Raw genomic sequence first — 18,565 nt, forward strand, 5'->3', positions numbered from 1 at the left:
AAATCAATAACATGAAAAGCTCTACATAATAGTGAAATTTATTTGAAGATGATATATCAGACACAGATTTAGCATGCAGTATATAAAAAAGTTGGGACATCCCAAGTGAAATTGGGTAGATTTTGGTTAGACATTTTCCCAAAGAAGTCATAAAAAATGGACAGAGAGTGCTGAAAAGATTTAACTCTCCAGTCAGGAGGAAAATGAAAATTAGAAATCAATAAGAACTGTTATGTCTAGTAGGAGGGTTTTAAGAAATAAGTACTATATCTTGTTGACCAGATAAAGAGAAAGTGATGGTGATGCTTACATAGGAGAGCCACTTTCTGAAACAGTTCCCCAGCTCCTAGAACACTAAAGATACAGTTATATAATTAAGTAATCTCTCCTCTAAGTCCACATAGACAGGACATTCAAAGACATGCCCACACAATCTTATCTAAGATTGTCCACTACAGTATTAAGGCCCCACTTGACAAAACTACAGGTGGATTTTATTTCTGAAATATATTTTGAAATCCAAAACATTTGTTTTGTTTTTCTTGCTTGCTGGGGATTGAACCAAGGGCCTTGCACTTGCCAGGCAGGCACTGAATAACACCCCCAGCCCTTCACCCAATGATGCTGGAATAAAAGAGATAGATCCACATGAGGGACAGTGATTTTACCAAATAAATGAAGTCCTAATACATAGTGTTGTATTACTCTTCCTGGAGAGACATGAATAGGTACCTATTCACCTTACACAGGGGACTGACCACAGGGCAAAATAATTGTTTCATCAAAGTCCAACTGAGTGAACCAATGAGGTCATTGGGCTTACAAAGCATGGGTGAGGGAGTTCTTACAGCAGCCTGGGGACCCTAGAGCAGCTGCATCATTGCAGTCTCATCCCAACCTGGATGATGACTTCCCCATAGCTGCAGAGATGGAATTCTCCTTAAGTTACCATTCCACATATCATATATATATATATATATATATATATATATATATATATGCTAGCAACGTGTACAAGTCCTAGGATCAGAAGACCATGTGTAGCTGAGGTAGAATTACATACAGCTGGGAAGGAGGCATATCAGGAGTGTAGTTGAAAGATTTCCTGTGTCCCGCCTGATAAGGTTGGGACAAATTTCTCTCATGCACAATCCCACATCCATTTGTAAAATAATCAATCAGAGACTTAATATTAATTATCAATTTTATGGCCTATGGCAGGCTTCTTGCTAGCTAGCTCTTATAACTTAATCCATTTCTATTAATCTATAAGTTGCCAATGTGGCCGTGGCATTACTGGTCTGCTGGCATCTTGCTCCTCCTTCAATGGCAGCTGGCGACTCTTCTACCTTTCCTTTCTTCTCTTCATATATCTGCTTGGATTTCCAGTCTGCCTCTAAACTGCCTTGCTACTGGAAGGCCAATGGAAGTTTATTTATCATCCAATCAGAGCAACATTTATTTAGAGCATACAGAACATCCCACAGCACAGAAGTGGCTGGAATCTCAAGTGAGGATCCAGTGAGACTTCCCATGTCCTCTTTCTGTGAAGATTTGTCAGCAGGTCTCATCCCTAGGCTCATTGCTGGGAGTCACAGCTGCTTGACAATACTCTTCTCAGAGCATAGCTTTTTATAAGACATGCTGAAACAAAGGCCAACCTTAGAAATATAATACTAAAAAAAGCCAATTTAATTTAATAAATGGCTTCATTTATACTAAATATCCAGAATTGCCAAGTCTGTAGAAAATAATAGTGGCTAAATGGTTGTCATAACCTGAGGCTAGGACTGTATGAAATTTGTCTGAACCAAACTGTAGTCATGTGGCTCAAATCTAGCAGTAAGAGGAGCTGGAAGGGAGAGAGGAGGGAATAGCTTGCCTCCAGCCAGATAAAAACTGTCATGGAAGACCATGAGGGCTGCCAGCCTGCCAGGATGCATGGAAGTGTAACACCCTGATCACATACACACACACACACATAGACACACAGACACACACACAGACACACACAGGCTGCCTCTGGAAAGACACTTCTGCAGCACTGGCTGGTCCACCTGCAGACTCTAAGCAGCCTGGGTATTGACTCTTAGAACCAAAGGGAATTGTGTCAAAATAAATAATGTAACTGATTTCACCTTACCTTTAAATGTCCTATTCTTCCTGGAGTCCCTGGGATGCATACTTGTATGCACTCCCACTGAAGTGCTCGTTCATGAAGAAATGTATTTATCTTTGGGGACCTGTGTTGGTTACTTAGGGGGACAGAGGCATCGAAGGTGACTGCAGGCTTTATATACATAATGGCTTCTCAGAGCTGAGTTTAAAAATGCAGTGGAGATGTTTTGGGAAGCTTTGTGAATGTATTAGAAACCACTGAAATGTGCCTTTGAAAGTGTGACTCCTAAGGTTTGCTTATTATATTTCACTGAAAAGTAAATTTAAGTTTGCCTTGGGGAGCAGAGGTCAAGGCCAGAGCAGACAGAAAAGGAATAAGAGGGCAATGGGATTGGAATTATGCTACTCAGAGGGAAAGGCAGGAGCTGGAGAGGCAACTCAAGAAGACAGACCTGGCTGCTGTGGGTCTCCACCACCCCAAATCTTCATCTCCGTGAAATAGACAAGTTCTATCCTGAAGCGCACCTAGCAGCGAGCCTTGTGCAGGTTCCGGCTTTCATGGATGCTGCCTTAGAAAGGAGGGACTCACTAACTCAGCCGCTAGCTCAAAAGGCTCCTTACAAATTTGCAATTGTTCTCCAGGATCTTTAAACATGGTAGCTCCTCCCAGTTCCCAAGGCTACAGTAGCAGATGTTCTGAACAGGTGCTCATCTGGACAAGACGGCAATCATCCCTCCAAACAGGCACCACCTCCTTCGGGTATACGAGACCATATTCAGTTGTGTTGACTCAATCAAATTTCTTTTTTCTGGTAGTTATGTAAAATGCACTTGAATACTGGTTTCCTCCCCCAATTTTTGCCACTAAGACTTTAAATTCTAAATGAATTATAATATATTGATTTAGGAGTCGGGTTCAGTTGTACTATGGTATGAATATCAATGGAAGGCCCCTGTTTTCAGCCCTGGGAGAACGTTGAGACAAGCTCTTAGCTTTCCGGTTGAAAACGTATAGTGAAATATATGTGTACAATTGGCTTCACATGAAAGTTAATAGAGACAGGGGTGTGGGGGCTAGAGCAAAGCAGTAGCAGGTACCTTTCAGTTCAAAGTGGCAGGAGTAGAAAGGGATGGGAGAAGGAGAAAGTGTGAGGAGTTTGTGTTGTAGACTGCAGTGTGAAGTTAGGAAGAATCCCCATGTCAATGAGGAAGTAGGGGGCTTTTGTCTCAGTCTCAGCAGAGGGATTTGAAGTTGTCTGCTTTGCAAAGAGGAAGAGTCCCTCCATCCCCCAACCAGCCAAGGTTCACTGAGACAAGGTTAGAGACAAAAAGAACAAGCATCATGGTGAGTGAATTTATCTTTCAAAAATGAGGGCTCAGTCAATACAGAGCCTGTCTTGAATGAAATGAATGAAAACCAGAACACGGTATCTAGAAATATTGAGAAAGCTGGTTCTTGGAGGGTGTGCCATCTCAGCACTGCAGAGAGGGAGACTGGATGGTCTCTGGAAAAAGAAGGGGACATGTACCCTAGGAAGGATTGCCCAGTGAGGCCTCTGACTTCCATATACACCAGCATGTATGTGTGCACACAACACACATGCACACACACACACACACACACACACACACACACACACACACACACTTGCACATACATAAGCACACATATACCAAAAAGAAAAGAAATGGGAATAAGGGGTCTTCTCAAGGCAAGAACCAGCACAAAGGAAGAGAATGGTAGGAGTAGAGGAAAGGCTTCCCTTGAAAACATGAAAATAAAAGGAAGGGTGAGAAAGGCCACCATGCATCCTGCTGTCAGCTGGGAACAGCCATGTTTCCCACCTGAAAGATGCTATAACAGTGCTTAAGACCAGACAGGCAAAGCACGTAAATTCCTCTTGGACTAGAAATGCTGAGACCTTGAACAAATGACTTTTGGGAGAACAGACATTTCTCCATAGGGCTGTGAAATTTGGATCTTTGTAATACTCTATGGTAGAAGGAAGTATGAACTAGTTAGAACTAAGAACCTTTCTCCTTCTCTTATCGTTTTCTACCATTTAGTCAGTGAGGGGGCAGGGCTCAAGTGTGGAGGTGCATGATGACTGTCCGGAGTTCTCTCCCTCCACTCTGTAGGTCTCAGGAACTGAATCAGGCCTCAAGGTTTGGCCTCAGGCACCTTTGCCCTCCACAGCACCTTACCTGTCCTACCAAGGACAGGTTTCACTCTCATGAGGCTTCCTGCCATCCCATGTTCTCTCCCGACTCCTTGAAGATAAATGGGTTTGGCTGCCTTGTCTGGCTTTATCTTGTTTGCTTCCAACATGAACTTCTTCCTCTACAGATTTCTACCTTTCACCCGAAGCACCACCAAAGAAGACTGGGTGGATTTGTTACTGACTGACTACAGTGCTAAAGTTCAAACGCCTTGCACTCAGCCCTTGTTTTTCTCTGACTTAGGTAAGACAGTGTGTCACTTTGAGCAATAACCAAGCTAGAAAAAAATGGTCACTGTTTCAAAAAAAGAAAAGGCAAAAATGTATAAAAAACGTAAAAAGTAAATTTTAGGAATAAGCCTTAAATGTCAGTGACCTTGCTTGTTCCAAGGTTCAGAAATCAAAGTTATTGACCCTAAACAGGAAATAGCTAAGTTAAATAATCTAATAACAAGTTCCTTTGGGGCAGGAGATGACTATCAGATTAAAGTTGCTCCCCCTCTTGCTGTAAGTAGTACTAAATTGCAGTCTATCCCTGAAAGAAACCCCCATGGGGAGGCAAGAACATGGCATAGAAACAGGCCAAGTGGGGTAGTAACCCATGGCAGTGGTCCTGAGGATGACCTTGATTGAGGTGGGAACCCATGGCAGTGGTTCTGAGGATGACCTTGGTGGAGGTGGAGATGGCAGTGGTCCTGAAGATGACCTTGCTGGAGGTGGAGATGGCAGTGGTCCTGAGGATGACCTTGGTGGAGGTGGAGATGGCAGTGGTCCTGAAGATGACCTTGCTGGAGGTGGAGATGGCAGTGGTCCTGAAGATGACCTTGCTGGAGGTGGGGATGGCAGTGGTCCTGAAGATGACCTTGGTGGAGGTAGAAACCCATGGCAGTGATCTTGAGGATGACCTTGCTGGAGGTAAGAACCCATGACAGTGGTCCTGAGGATGACCTTGCTGGAGGTGGGGATGGCAGTGGTCCTGAGGATGACCTTGCTGGAGGTGGGAACCCATGGCAGTGATCTTGAGGATGACCTTGCTGGAGGTGGGGATAGCAAAAGAGGGCTGTGGTCCCTGTTTCTCTGTTGTCTCCTGAAGAGAACCTCTGTCTAAAAGCTCCTGTGACTAGGTGACTGAAGGTGAGAAAAGGCATCAGAACATGTGGTTGGGCCAACTGGGCTGACCAGCTCACCCCCTCCCAGTTTCAGTCATAAATCCAGTAAAATGTCCCCAGACTAGCAGCTGGATGGTACACTGCTTCCTGGGAACCCTCTGCTATATTGGAGTTTTGAGTTAGCTCTGTCTCTCTCTGTGTCTCTCTCCTTCCTTCTGTCTGCCCCCCCACTTACGCCCCCACTTCTGAACATATAATAAACTATCTGAAACTCATCCTCTGTGGTTCATTCTTTGAATTCACAACACAAGGTCAAGAAGGCCTCTGACATGTGCAGCTTGGTAGGCAGAGTTTTCTGGGATCCTTGCTCCTTGAGCTTTACTGCACTATTCTCAAAGACACTGAATATTTCTACATCGTTGTACCCCTCAGAAATCCCTATTTATCATTAATATGTGTGATCAGAGGAATTTGATTTAATCACCATCTTTGTTTGGAAGTTAACTGACTAAGAAACACACTAATTCTTCACATGATAAATATGAGTGTATACCCAGGAGCTTCCAGCCACTTGGCTAGGATGCTTGGGATTCTATCTACAGGGGGAAAGTGGGCTGGGCTGTGTCATCCTCATAGGCAGAAAAACACCCGTCTCTGCTGGAGGCACAACTGTTCATTCCCATTATTGTATCCTGGTTTTGTTGTGCATCAGGGGACCATAGGACAGACAACACTGTTTTAAACTTCAACATGAAGGTTTTAAAAATATTTTATTATTTCTTCGAAACGAGGTCTTATGTTGTAGCCCTGGCTTACCTGGAACTTGCTATGTAGACCAGGCTGACTTTGAATTCATACAAATCCTCCTGCTACTGCCTGCTGAGTGCTGGGATTAAAGCCATGCACTATTATGCCCAGCCAAAGATTTTATGTTTATTTTTTTTAAATTATCTGTCTGTGTATGAGGTGTACATATGGGTGCCCATATCTGGGGAAGCCAACAGGGTCCGATCCTCTGGAGCTAGAATTGTAGGTGGTTATAGCCAGTTGTGAGCTGGCTGTTGTGAGTACTAGAAACCAAACTCAGTTCCTCTGAAGAGCAGTATGTACTTTCACAGTCATCTCTCATGCCCTGCATAAATGAATTTTTGTGAAGGCTCCTTCAGCACATGAGATAATCTTTGACTATGAATCGAAGGGGTTGGGGTATTTGTTGTTGAAATTGGGAATGAGTGTGCTCCATGTATGTGTGTCCTGGGGTTGGGATCAGATTCAAAGAAGCAAGTAAAATACTTGCCATCCAGAGTAAGAGCTGTTTCAGCCAAGTCTCACTAAATTCTCTATTATGCTCCTCTGAATTCTGCAAGCCATTTGCTGGCACTTAGGAACAATTTAGCTGCCCTGAATAATCAACTTCCAGTAAAGGTTATGGTGTCAATTTAGAGAGACTGAGTGATGAAAGAGACCCGCAGTGCGTCTCTCCTTAAACTAGTCCCTTCTTGGGCTTCCATCAGTCAAATCAAACAGCTCCCACATGCCACAGATGACTTCATGGATGTGGGGAGTGAAATAGTGTTTTGGGAACATACTTAAATTTGGCTCCTTTCTTTTAATGTTATTTATTATTGTTCTTATGTACTAACATGGCTTACTAAGACTTTGATAAGTAACCTAAATTTGTTATGCTTACAGTTACCCTGTGTAAAATTGTGCTAGTGATCACACTTATCCAGTGGTTGTATTAAAGACTATCAATGAATAGATTCTAATGTCTGGTATACATTAAGAAGTCAATTTTTTTCTTCCTACTATGATTTATTTTCTTTAGCTAGTAGTTACAAAGTAGGTAGGTAGCAATATAAATTATGCATATTTACAAGCATATACCAGGTGTGGTACCTCATACCTGTAATTCCAGTACTTAGGGGACTGAGATAGGAGAATCCTGAGTTCAAGGCCCATCTGGCCTACACAGAGACACTGACTATATGTAAAAAATTTTAAAAGTTAGCATACATATGCATGAGATATATTCAATGAAATAAAACTGAAGGGAAATTTAGAACTTAAAAGTAGTTAGAAAAAAATTGATGTAGCTGTGCTAGATTTGATATAAAATTGGATAAAGGCAAATGGAGAAAATGATTGAACATTTCATAGACTTCACAGGAAGTTAAAACCTTCTAGTACACTGAAGTGCATCTGATACTATGAAGCCTTAAACTTTGCACAGACTTTTCAAGATTCCTTTGGGTGTTAGGAGTCTTTTGTAGCTTCTTTTAGACTTCAAGATCATTTTGTCTAATTCTGCAAAGAATCACATTGATATTTTGGTGGTAATAGCATTGATTCTGTAGGTAAGTGTGGGTACTATTGGCAGTTACTGTAACTAGAATACAGAATTTGCAAGCCACAGTAAGATGGATAAAGAATATGTGGTACATATGCACAGTAGGACACACTTAATCATTAAAAAAGCATGAATGCCTATCAGCTGTGACAACAGGGAACTGTTACAATCTGTGAAACTCTTACAGAAGCCAGGCACAGAAAGACAGACATTACATGGTATTTCTACTAAAGGGAAACCTCAAAAATTGATCCCAGAGAAGTTGGAAGTCAAATAGTGGTTACCTAGGAATGGAGGATTGAGCTCAGTGATGAAGAGGTCAGTCAATGGCTACCTCTCTAGAATTATTGCTAGATGGTGTTAAAACCCAGGCCAGCCAGACAGAAGGAATCAGCCCTGCTGTTCTGTTATGCCATGGGGTGAATATATTTAACAAAAGATTATACATCTCAAAATAGCTACAAAAGAAGAATCTGTACTCACCATAAAAGATTAAGGAGCCAGGCAGTAGTGGCGCATGCCTTTAATCCCAGCACTCGGGAGGCAGAGGCAGGCGGATCTTTGTGAATTCAAGGCCAGACTGGTCTACAGAGCGAGATCCAGGAAAGGCACAAAGCTAGACAGAGAAACCTTGTCTCGAAAAACCAAAAAAAAAAAAAAAAAGATTAAGGAGCTACCCTTAATTACCTTGCTAATTACCAAGTTGATCACTACCCACTGAATACATAAATCAAACAACCATATTTTACCTCATAAATATGGAGTGCAGGCCATTAATAAGGGACCAGACAATGGAACCACTCTGCCATAAGGGAATCTTCACAAGTGTGGTCAGGAATCTTACAGTGCCAGCATGGGAAAGCTGAACTTGACACTACCAAACTGTAGCCTTACAACCCCAGTCTTGGTCTAGAACAGAGCTTTGATCAACCAGGACTGTCCTGATTTACATGAACTTGATTTGCATGGCCTCTATTTGCAAGATCTCAATTTGCATGACCTTTATTTACATGCCAGATGTTGCACAACTGGAAATAAATTACATGCACAGCAGCTTACACTAATGTCTCAGAACTGCACACCTGCCAGCCTGTACTAGTCTCCTTCACATGGTACAAAATGACACCCCAGGAATCTGTGCATAAAGAAACTAACTCAAAATACAAAAGTACTTCTCTCAAAGGAGATTCCCTACAACCCATTTCCCTGGGCTGCCATGGTATTATAGTTAGTTCCCAACCTGTTATCCTTTTACAGTGTGCTCCATAAACAGATTTTCTCTACTGGCATAAAGGATTAATTTAATTTATTTTCCATCTGCTGATGTGTTCCGTGACTACGACATCTACTATAATATATATGCTTATATATTATATATCAACAAAAATCGTCTTAAAAACAGAATCATACACCAAATCTCTAATAATTTGAATGAAGTATCAACCAGGGAAAGAGAAAAACATGTCACCACTTCAGCTTCATATGCTTGGGGAATTAGGAAACACTGAAAGAAAGTGAATTAGAAAAAGGAGTTTGGTTCCATGTCCAAGTCTGGTAACATCTCATCTGAGATGCAGAGGTACATGATGAGCTACAAGCATCCAGTAAATCATCACCTTTTCCAGTTAATTCTTGTTTCAAGAGTTATGAATTCTACTCTTGATACATTCATTTAGTTAAAGGAAAGCTAAAGCATGACCAAATAACATGAGCAAAATTATACATTATTTTTAGTAATTACCTTTTGTCATAAACATTTTGGGCTGTGATGTAATTATTAAAAATATAGTTGTATTTTATGAGAAATTTCTCCAAAGTTGAATGTAGGACAGGGATCTGCACTTAGACAGTCTACTGTGAAAATTGAAGGAGACTGTGGAGTTTCGGGATTTGCATAGGCTCAGTTTGTAAGATATATATTCAAAGGGGACAGATTCAGGGGGTAGCATACTCAAGTAATTGAACATTAATGATACAATGAAAGCCACTATCTGATCAAATATGCTACTACTGTTTAGTGAATGATGACTCATTTGGCTATAGCATTTGCACTAAAACAGTCATTGATGTTTTATAAGCATTATTCATATTAAGTCATTAACATAAATAAGTAGGTGGGAGGATGTCTAGGCTGGTAAAGGAGCATTCTGTGGAGCCTGATGACCTGGCCATACTCCAAATCCACATGGTGAAATGAGAGAACCAACTCCTGCCAATTGTCTTTTGACAGCCACATGGAGTTCATTGCATGCAGCACCTTCACTCACAAATAAACAAACAAACAAATACATGCAAAATTAAAACAAATAACCACATGGCTGTATCAAATAATATAATATACGGTACACAGTAGACACGTAATACTTTGTGCTAGACAACCTTGAAGCTGAAATTTTCTATTTATCCCAGCAAAGGAATTTCACACATTCTCCTCCCCAAGGGCTCAAAATCCAATTACACCACAAAGATCACAGCGTCCTAAAGGACAGATGTTGGTATATAATGAGAATCACACTCGCTAAAGGCGGGGAAGCCCTGTTACCTGTGTTTCATTGCCAGGCCCTTTCTTCCCCATTGGTATAAGCCTTCTACAACCCATCAATCAGGAGAATTAATGGTGTGCCTCGAAATTCAAGCCATATGGAGATAATCAAGGCATCATAAATCTTGTTAGAGCAAATAAAGCCTGAAGAAAGGGACCGATCAAGCAGCAATCACGTTTCAAAGCTACCTGCTTGCCCTGAATAACACCTCAGTGATGGAGAGACTGTGCCAAGGGGGAAGTAAGAACTAAGTCTCAGGAACAAAGGACTGGAAGAGATATAAGAATCTTCTTGGGTTGGGGGATAGTGTGAGACCTTCAAGAGAAGGCTCATGTCTAAAAATATTCTGTGCTTACTGTCCAATAGCTTGAGGTTTCCCTCCAGACACAAGGCCGCCATACAGATCACATCATTGAATTCCATGCCTCTCATTCTTTTATCTTCTCTTCGATCTCCATCTTTCTCATTTTGTGCACTTTCAGGAAAGAGACTGTATACAGTTCTGTATTGGTGAAATCATTAAGGCTACTCCACGTAGTTAAAAGGGAGGTTTATTTTGTGGGGTAACTTACAAGTGAAGGGATAGGTTGCAGGGTCTGTGAAAGATGTAGCGCAGTCCGGCGGTGTTCTCTGGAAAACTCTGCTTGGTCTACTTTCAGTGTCCTGGGTCCAGGAACCAAAAGAGCCCACCCATCTGGATCTCGGGTCTTCAGGGTCCTCTCTTGGGCCCGCCTTGTAGGCATGACAATTACCGAAGCCTCAATGGGGGTTGGAACTTCCAGATCAAAGCTGGAATGGCTACCCACTGCAGTTTTGTATAGATAATTCCCCAAACTGAGATGAAAATTTTCAACCAACCCTAATCCAAAGGTTCAGAAGGGATTTCTGCTTCTGAAGAGAAACAGAGGCAAAAGGGAAGCACCTCTCTATTAAATATATTTGAATGCTGTTGTGTAAGAAGTTATTGATGTTGTTTAAAGAATCCTCAGTTGTGTGAAGATATTCCAAGACTAAACAACAGACCAAAGCTGAAGTGGGGATGTAGAAGGCTGGCTAGCATTCACTGTGCCATTGATTTTTTAAACCTGCCCTTGAAATATCCACCTTGAACTCTATTGTGATGCCTTCCAATACAGATTTATTGAAGTGGATGCTTCTCAAAATTTTAATGTGTAAAATAGAAGGGCCATCACTTGTGTTGCAGTCCCAGAGCAGACGCTGTTCCAGTGAAGCCCTTCTGGCCTGCTTTCTCTCTTCTCCCTCACAGTTGATGCTGGGATCCCTGCTGCTATAGGGAGACATAACCTCTTAATAGATGTCCCGGGTGTCTGGATTCTGGAAGAAGGAGGAATCAAGAAAGCTGACATGCCTGGGACTGCTAGATTTCTTATAACCTCAGAGGGCTATGGTGAGGATCTACCCTCAGAGTCATACTTTTTCCTGTGATTCGTTTGCCTCCTCCTGCGACCCAAGAATCAGCGATAGTTTGACTACATGCTTGTGTTTTCACACCTAATGCTTTCTCTGTGACGTGTAAGAAAGGTTCCCCGTTCTGCCTATAGCTACACTCTCATCAGAGCCACTTCTGGGTTGTTGTCTTTCTGTGTGTTTGCCGGTGGCATTGGCATTAATAATTTTTTCAATAAATGCCTTAGCAAAAAGGACGTTCCTCATCAGTGCCCCCCTTGAATTCTCCACCTTCTACTTTTCAACTTGGTGATCTTGTCGACAGTTCTGATTCTGTTTCCTACAGGGTTGTGCCTGAGGTTTGGGAAATGGAACAAATTTTCAGAAGGCAGCCAAGCATCTACCTAGCCGCAGGAATTTAAGCCACTTTGAATTTTATATTTGCTTACTTGTAGTTGGGAAAATACCAAATGATAGCTCTTTATGGGGAACCATTGATGCCACAGTTAAACCCATCCTGAGGACAGATGCTGCCAAATCAGAATCGAGCTGAAAACTGCGACCAGAGACTCCAAAGCATCACAAACTGACTTCATTTCCCAGGCCTATCTTTGATACACTATATGATACCACTGATAAATTGTTTAACACCTCTGAACCTTGATTCTTTTAATCAGAGGGTAGTGCTGTCCACTTTACAAGTTTGAGCCTATGTGGCAAATAACCTACATCAGGAATGTAGGTGAGCATCATCACTTCAGGGCTACAGGTGGGAAGAAATTCTGCTTTCTCACACTAAACTTACGTCAAATAGCTAAAATGGTGCTAGGGTAACCAGGCTGACAGGAAATGAAGGGATTCTAAAGAGACACTTGTATCCCTCAGTCTGATCAGATTGTTAAAACAGTGGACCAGAGAAATTAGAATTGCCCCAAGATCTCATGCTGGGAGAAGAAAAAGGCTGAAGGCAGTAACAGCCAGAGGAGGGAATTGTAGTACAGAAGTTTGTGTGTGTGGGTGAATGGAGGTAAGAGAATAACACTTGATGTTGGTCCTTGACTACCACTGTGTTTGCGACAGGGTATCTTGTTGGTCTCCATTGTGTTTAACATGCTAGTCAGGCTAGGAACTTCTGGGTTTCTCCTGTTTTCACCTCCTAAATCACCACACAAGCGCTGCGATTATTTATGTGCTGCTGTGTCCAACTTTATGTGGCTTCCAGGGAGTTCTCCATAGGTATAGGGCAAGTGCATTACCCAAGGAGCCATGAGAAGTGTTATATCATTTTATTTAAATATTTTTTCTTCTATCAATTGCTGGAATCTTGGAGAATGAACTAGATTGTTGTTAACAAATCTGATCAGTGGTAAAAAACAAATCTTTTTCCTTCAGTGCTTGACTGTGGGAGGCAATGCAAGTTTGTGTCTGCTCTGACTCTAAGCACCAAAATCTGTTTTTCTGGGTGTGTAGCATAAAGATGGTGTGAGACTTTCATGTTTACAAACCTGGGAGTTTTGTCAACAAAAATCCATGGGCGTCCCCCTGGCATGACTATGGAATAAATAATGCCTGCACAAGAGTTTACATACTTTACTTACTTACTAATGACCCCTCAGGAATACAGCCATGGCCATTTGAGCCTGAGTTTACAAGTAGGGATGAATCTTATATATCTCCAGTTTAAAAGTTTAAGAGTCCCCCAACACCACCACATTAATGTGTACGGAGCCAGAAATCAGTTGGTTTCAGGTATGTTCTGTCTCTCTCTAACTGCTTTCTGAGAAAGGGTTCATGAGTTTTACCTATCATTCACCCATTCTGACTCAGTCAGGCTGTATTGCCAGCAAGTATGCTCTTGTCTTTTTCTCCCAGTCCCAGGACTACAAGTCGACCATCCAGCTCAATTCTGTACTTGGGTGCTGGAAAAGCTCAAGCTTTCTATGGAAATACTTCTGGTTCACTGAGCCATCTCCTTATCCCTTCAGCTCTCAATAAACACGTCGATATTATAATGCACACGTCCTCTTGACTTTAGAGAATTCAGCAGTAGGCTGAGCAAGGCTTTGACTTGTGGAAGTGAAAACAATGAGTTATTTGGAAAAATACCCAGGACTGTGAATGCAAATATTTAGCATTGTGACTCAGATGAGCTGAACACAACTTTACTTTTTTCTTATTAACTTAGTAATAATGCAAAGCAGAGCAGCCATGAACATAGGCTTCTCAACTAACTGCGGCTGTGACTTAACCTATTTACTTCTTAGACACATAAGTGTGGATAAGCTGCAAACTTCATAAAAACTCGGTTTCTTTATGTATTTTGTGGAAATACTGAGATCTCAGGTCATGTTTGGAATTGCTTGGCATATGCTTAGCACTTTACATAAATTTTAAATAGAAAGAATATCTTCAAATCACGTTGATCATGGAGGTTTTCATGGGAGGCAGGCAGAGGCAGGTGGATCCCTATGTGTTTGAGGCTGACATGGTCTTTCTTGTTAGTTCCAAGCTCATCAGGGCTACTGTGAGCGATCCTGCCTCATAACATAACATAACATAACATAACATAACATAACATAACATAACATAACATAACATTACATAAAAATTTTTAAAAAGAAGAAAAGGAAGAAGTAAAGAAACCATAGCTTTATTTTCATGTTATTTCCTTATTTCATAGTATTCACAGAATAAGCCCTTGTGGAAAGCATACTTCCTGTGAAAAGCAGGTCCTTTGTCAATAGCTGGTACATGTGCAGTTAATTTTGGAAAGCAATCCTAAAAAGTGAGAGTGAAGACTGAGAAGAGTGGGAGGAGGAGGAAACACAAGAATGTGGAGCTCTGGTTAATGGGAACCCAGGAACCCTTCCCAGGATCACATATCACATATGCAGGAGGGGCAATAGTTACCTGCCACCGTCTTCAAGTAACTGGGCCTCAACGGAGGAGCTAGACCTGCACGTAGGTAGGTGCTGTGTGAGTAATGATTATGGGTTCTAGCCGCCATCATTTCTGTTAGAGAATTCACAAACCAGAATGTAGAGGTCAGTTGTCACAACCAGGAGATCAGATCACACTTATGAAATCCTGGTTGCTACAAGAGGCAAAGGTTGTCAGGTCGTATGGGGAGGGAAAGAGAGCATGGTTCTGAAACAGAAGTCATGCGCCTTCCAGATCCAAGACACATGGCAGAAACTCATTTATAGGTAACTTTATTTAATGTTTGTTTGTTTGTTTATTTATTTATTTAGTGTGTGTGTATGTGTGTGTATGTGTGTGTGTGTGTGTGTGTGTGTGTGTGTGTGTGTGTACATACTGCTTTTTCAGTGGGTTCCCCGTGTACATGAAGGTTCCTGCAAAGATCAGAAGAGGGTGTTAAAGCAGCTGGAACTGAAATTACAGGCTGTTGTAGGCCCCGGTGTGAGTACCTGGGTCGTACACAAGAGGAGCAAATGCTATTAACCTATATAGCATTTCTCTAGTCTTGTAACTCTCATTTTAATGGGGGGGAGGGGCTCAAATAATTCTCTACCTGCTAGAAATCAATGCCTAAGTCTCACCTGAAGGGCAATGGATTGGATAATTCTCCACACGGTAACCAACCAGAGCTTAAGAATCCTCATTCTTATAACTCTATAAACGAGACCCTTAATGGGAATGTCTATGCTGGGCTGAAGTATCCTCTCAGGGAGCTAAGATCCATGTTTAGAACAGTATCTCCATCCTTTCACTCTTTAGAGAACAGCAGTGCAACTGCTCCTGGTTGTGGTTTGAATGTGAAATGTTCCCCACAGGCTCCCATGTTTGAACACTTGGTCTCAGTTTGCAGCATTGTTTAGGGGTAGGGAATGGGGATATAGAACCTCTAGGAGGTGGGACCAGGCTGCCACTGGGGGAGAGATGATGGTTTACAGCCTGGTCCCATTTCCTGTTCACCCTCTGCTTTGTGACAGGGAGCCAGGCCTCAATACTCCTGCAGCCAGCCATACCTTCGCTGCCTTCTGGAAAGAAGCCAAAATAAGCCTTTGCTTCCCTGAGTTGCTTTTGGTCACTGTGATTTATCACAGCAATGGAGGAAATACCGATATACTTCTCTTGGTCCCTAGTTACTGAGCAAGTAGTGCTCTAAATGGAAGTGAGAAAAGCAAATTTGCTTTCAAAGGAGCTTCAAAAGACTATGTTCATTTCTGAGTTAATACCCCTGATGTCTTTCACTATAGAACTGATAGTTTCTATTGTAGCTTTACTTTAATACGAAGACAAAAATTATCCTGTGAAAAGTTTGCCATTAAAGTCTTAGGAAACTGTCAGAACTTGTAAATATGCATAAAGTCATTGGAATGCAACTGAGGCAAACGTGTAAAGGTTTTACACTACCCTGTTCCATAGTGCCATGACACAAAATGGAAGAAAACACTGGTGATCGTTTCCTTTGTGTGGCATGGCCAAGTCACGGAGGCCCCCCAAATCACAGAGAGGACAACTTTCCGTCTTCCTGTTAAACATCATGTTTTCATGTGAGATCCATCGGTATCTTTGAGGTGAAAGTGGTCCCAGACAAGCAACTTTCACATTACAAACTGTATTAAATTAATCAAAAAATAGATAAACATTGATAATAACCATAAACAAGAGAAATGATGAACAGTAAAAGGTAAACACTTTTTAAATGTTACTCAAATAGACATTCAATAAAACCACATCTTTCAGACAACATAATTATTCGCATCATAAAAATCTCTAGTGGTTGAAATCTAAAATATTGATTAAAAAGCTTCAGTTGGACTTCAAATCAGCCTAAAAAGAAACTCCCATCTTAATAAAATAGGCAAAACTTTCCTTGGAAACATTACAACCTATTTTGTTAAAAAAATGTGTTCACTATCCTTGAAAAAGACCTAAAATGGGTCTTTCTGGAGAGGGCATCTTTCACATATTAAATTGAATCTAATGGAGCAGAGAAGACACAATTCTAAAGTACTGAGGAATAAAGAGGGAGAACTGGCCTCAGAGTCCCAGGACCACATCTCAGAATCCTGGGCTGCTCCATTGATGAAGCAGAGGGTGATTGGACAAATTCTTGACTTCTAAAATTCCCTTCCTGATTTTCATGGGAACCTAGCTTTCCCTAAGAACAGATCTGAAGCTATGCAAATACATGATACTGCCTGGATTTTCGAAGCATCAGAGTTTGGTGTCCAATTCTTAACATCTTCTGGGAGATCCCTTATAGGGACTAAGAGCACAGTGACTTCCGTCATCACCTCTGCCTTCTCCTGACTGAAACTCCACACAGTTTAGTTCATCTTTCATTCTCACTTACTGCTGCAAGCTGATACACTGGAGAATTTGGTACCCCGTGTGCCTTCCATTTAAATAAAACACCACCTACTGCTATTGGTGAGTTTGGGGGGCAATGAATAAAAAAATATTTCCCTTCTAATTCTTACCACAAGGGCTTAATTAAACAGCAACACATGAATCGAACAGGCACAGAATGCTAAGTTGACTCTGGAAACAATGAAACAATTCAGATTTTTGCTTTTATAATGAAAATGAGAATTGACTTTACTGCACTGGGAGCTGGAAGTTAAAGGTCCGAGTTCTTAAAAAAGCTTTCCCCACCAAGAGAGCAAAATGCCACTCAGTGGCATTGCATTTGTTTAACAAAATTTCTTTATCAGAAACTATAATTTAATATTTAAGTATCTAATTTACATGTGACAAGGTATCATATTCAAAAAAGTAAATTGCACCTAGAAAACTATTAACCACTAAAAACAATACCAAACACAACCCAAACATTTATAGGGGAGCAATTGCTAGAATCTGAACTCGAAACAAAAGGGGCTCCTATTTGGCTCAGTAAACGAAGCGTCCACATTGCAGCCTGGAAAAAGAGTATCCATTGTAATTCATTAAAGTTTACCCTTTGTAGCATGAGTAACGTATAGATAGACTCATTGTCTGCATATGCACACGTGCGTGTATATATATTATATTGTGAGACATACACTCGTGTGTGTTGATTTAAAGGTATTCTACCTACTGACAACTGCCTGAACTTTGGAAGGTGCTGAGATCCACATTTCTACATAGCCTTGACTCATTTAATAATGCCTTTTTAAAAACAGAACTTTATGTAAAATACTCTGCTTTTTGTTTATTAACTGAATATTTTCTTAAGCATAATAATAGACAATGAGAGAATTGCACTTATTATAGAGATACATTAACATGTTAGATTTCAGCTCAGCCATCAAAGATCAGGGACTGTGGTACTGATGGTACGTTATGCACTTTATGCAAAGGTGATTGTGGTCACTGAAATCAAAGTGAGGGTAACTAGTCACAGAACAAAAGGGGATAACGGAAGGAAACATGCACTATTCCTACTTTAATGTGAAACTAATTTTTTTCCCAGGAAACCAACCCTTGCAACTTCCCATCACAATGGAACACCTTCTGCACCCTTGGCAGCACAGTAGATGAGGACATCCGCCTGCAAGTTCTAGTTCACTCTCTGAGTGTGCTGTTCCAGTTTCATCTCCTCAAGCTGCCCTTGGAATTCTGGAGTGTCTACAACATGACAGTCTCTTGGTTCGGTTTCTTTGAGCCTCAATATCCCCTTCAGCTCTGTATAACAGGGTCCATTATTCATCTTCTTCTGGTTCTGGAGGCAGCACGGATATTTCTTCCTTTAGACAATCACTGAAGAATCTGAGGATTGTGCTGTAGAAATGATGCTTGCTCTTGTCAGAAACATGATATCCTTCATCTGGATAGACCTATGACATTAAAAAAAAAGATAAAATCAAG

General features: G+C 41.3%; 1 protein-coding gene across 2 annotated transcripts in view; it reads right to left on the bottom strand.

The window, feature by feature from the left end:
- Positions 1 to 16,238: 16,238 nt before the first annotated feature.
- The window catches only part of Dpp10 (dipeptidyl peptidase like 10), a 720,356-nt gene continuing 718,029 nt past the window's right edge, over positions 16,239 to 18,565 (bottom strand). For both annotated transcript variants that reach the window (XM_006980956.4, XM_076547250.1), the window contains one exon: positions 16,239 to 18,534. In XM_006980956.4, coding sequence (XP_006981018.1) covers positions 18,400 to 18,534 — 135 coding nt within the window. In that variant the 3' untranslated portion in view covers positions 16,239 to 18,399. The remainder of the gene's footprint in view (positions 18,535 to 18,565) is intronic.

The sequence above is a fragment of the Peromyscus maniculatus genome, chromosome 11 (genome assembly GCF_049852395.1).
Source record: "Peromyscus maniculatus bairdii isolate BWxNUB_F1_BW_parent chromosome 11, HU_Pman_BW_mat_3.1, whole genome shotgun sequence".
Classification (NCBI taxonomy): Eukaryota; Metazoa; Chordata; class Mammalia; order Rodentia; family Cricetidae; genus Peromyscus; species Peromyscus maniculatus.